The 2,347-nt window shown below is 38.3% G+C and overlaps 1 protein-coding gene across 1 annotated transcript; it reads right to left on the bottom strand.

The window, feature by feature from the left end:
- Nucleotides 1-24: 24 nt before the first annotated feature.
- Nucleotides 25-815, bottom strand: LOC149846417 (uncharacterized). Its single transcript, XM_089991190.1, has 3 exons — nt 719-815; nt 362-529; nt 25-185 (listed from the first exon to the last, which is right to left on the bottom strand). Exons 1-3 carry the CDS (start codon nt 813-815, stop codon nt 25-27), a joined length of 426 nt encoding a protein of 141 aa, XP_089847316.1.
- Between the last annotated feature and the right edge of the window lie 1,532 nt (nt 816-2,347).

Here is a 2,347-nt window from a genome sequence, read left to right on the forward strand (position 1 = left end):
TCCATGCTGAGATCCACCATCACTTCATGCATAAGCCATTAATGCATCAACTTGTTGAGAGCTCTGAGTAGATCCTGCCTCCACACAATCGCGTTCCTCTGCGAACTGAAGCCAAGCATCATTTAGCTCGTCCTCAACATGTGCAGGGGACGTGGCTAATCCAAAGGAAATTTTGTTTTCTTCAACTGCAATAACAGTGAAAAAAGAAAGCACATAAAGAAGTACCATACACAAACTAAGAAGGAACTAAATTGATCAAAGTTCGAATTTTCACTTCTTGTTGTTACCTTCAGAGTTAATATAAAAAATGGCGAGCGTATCCGACGATTCATCAAACGATGGTCGGATTGGTCGGAGATACCTTTTTCGATAACGCTGAAATGATAGGATGTTGGCTGCCACAGTGATGGTGACCAAGACTCCTCCACACAATCGCGTTCCTCTGCGAACTGAAGCCAAGCATCATTTAGCTCATCCTCAACATGTGCAGGGGCCGTGGCTAATCCAAAGAAAAATTTGTTTTCTTCAACTGCAATAACAGTGAAAAAAGGAAGCACATAAAGAAGTACCATACACAAACTAAGAAGGAACTAAATTGATCGAAGTTCGAATTTTCGCTTCTTGTTGTTACCTTCAGAGTTAATATAAAAAATGGTGAGCGTATCCGACGATTCATAAAATGGTGGTTAGATTGGTCGGAGATACCTTTTTCGGTAACGCCGAAATGGCAAGATGTTGGCTGCCACAGTGATGGTGACCAAGACTCCGGCAAGCTTCGTAGCAGAGAGGATTAAGCCAAGCACAGACTCCAGCATGCTTCATCGTAGAGAGGATTAAGCCAAGCATGTCCATGAGAGAGAGAGAGAGAGGAAGCAGTAGAGCCAGTTATGGGATGGTTTAAATTTTGAACGGGGAGAGAGGAAAATTTTTGCGCCTTTGATGGGACTGTTTAAATAAAAAATTAGCGACAAAATTAGCGAGAGAATTTTTTCATTGCTAATTAGCGACGGATTAGCGACGAAAAAATTCTCTCGCTAATTCCGTCGCTAATTAGCATTTTCCTTGCAGTGTTTGGCGACGAAAAAATTCCCTCGCTAATTCCGTCACTGATCAGCGACAGAATTAGCGAGGGAGATATTTCCGTCGCTAATTTTGCAAATATTTCAAATGTTAGCGACATATAGTTTTCTCTCGCTAATCCGTCGTAAATTTGCGACGGAAAAAATCTGTCGCAAATGTTTGTCGCTAATTAACATTTTTCTTGTAGTGGGCAAAACATCACCTACAGAATAATGAGTTAGAAATTCACACAATGCACATTTAAACTAATCAAGTATATAATTATTTAAATGATATACCTATCGAAGCATTGCGTGAAGATGAGGGTTGAGTCTGCCTATCACTGAGCTGAGATCCTATAAAGATGATTAACAAGTAACAATATTTATATCAACATATAAGCAAGAACATTATGAATGCCTATATTTAAATAAAACACAAAGACATTTACCTAATGATGTCCCACGGCCTCCACTTGGTCCTCGACCACTATGACCTCCATGAACCATATTCTAACAAATAAAAATGTTATTTAAATCAGTTACACGATATGCAATTTCATGGATACATATTCAAATCAAAAATATATTCATGCAAGCATGAATAACAATCACATTAAACGTGGCAATACATTCAAATCATTCATAGCATATCAATGTTAAACATGTACCTGCATTTCGCTAACTACTATCTCATCAAACATGTCAATACATTCAAATCATTCATAGCACTCAAGCATGTGTTTCACTAGATGGAGTATGCTTCTTCATCATTTGTTTCACTTTCATATTCTTCTTCTTCCTCATCTTCGTCCTCTTTGTCTTCTTCTATATTGGGTGCCCATCCACTTGGTATATCATTTGGATCACATTCTTCCATACATGTGTCATCGAATAATGGAGATGTGACATGCAGACCATGTGGGACATCGTGACCATAAGAGAAGTCATACATACCATCTGATTGATAGTAATCACTCTCTTCAGTTAACTTGTCTTCCTGTAACTGATCATATTCGGGGTATAGTTTAGACTTCACCTTACAAACTGTCCACCATTCATTTTTATCTGACTTCCTTGTACTCGGATATGAAGTATAGTAAACTTGTTGAGCTTGCGAGGCTAATATGAATGATTCATATGTTCCAAGCCTTGATTTATGATTCACCTCCATAATGCCTGAGGCTTTGTCGACTCTTGTTGTTGTGGGATCATCAAACCAATGACACTTGAATAAAGTTACACTATTATTTGTGCTTAAGTAAGTCAACTTCATTATTTCTTCTATA

The sequence above is a fragment of the Nuphar pumila genome, chromosome 2 (assembly GCF_984573655.1).
Source record: "Nuphar pumila chromosome 2, dmNupPumi1.hap1.1, whole genome shotgun sequence".
Classification (NCBI taxonomy): domain Eukaryota; kingdom Viridiplantae; phylum Streptophyta; class Magnoliopsida; order Nymphaeales; family Nymphaeaceae; genus Nuphar; species Nuphar pumila.

What these genes read in the sequence shown, in the direction of transcription:
- LOC149846417 (XM_089991190.1), bottom strand. Translation starts at nt 815, where the DNA reads ATGCTGGAGTCTGTGCTTGGCTTAATCCTCTCTGCTACGAAGCTTGCC. An exon ending in CAACATCTTGCCATTTCGGC is followed by an intron (nt 530 to 718) that starts GTTACCGAAAAA and finishes CTGTTATTGCAG; the next exon opens with TTGAAGAAAACAAATTTTTC. An exon ending in TTTCAGCGTTATCGAAAAAG is followed by an intron (nt 186 to 361) that starts GTATCTCCGACC and finishes CTGTTATTGCAG; the next exon opens with TTGAAGAAAACAAAATTTCC.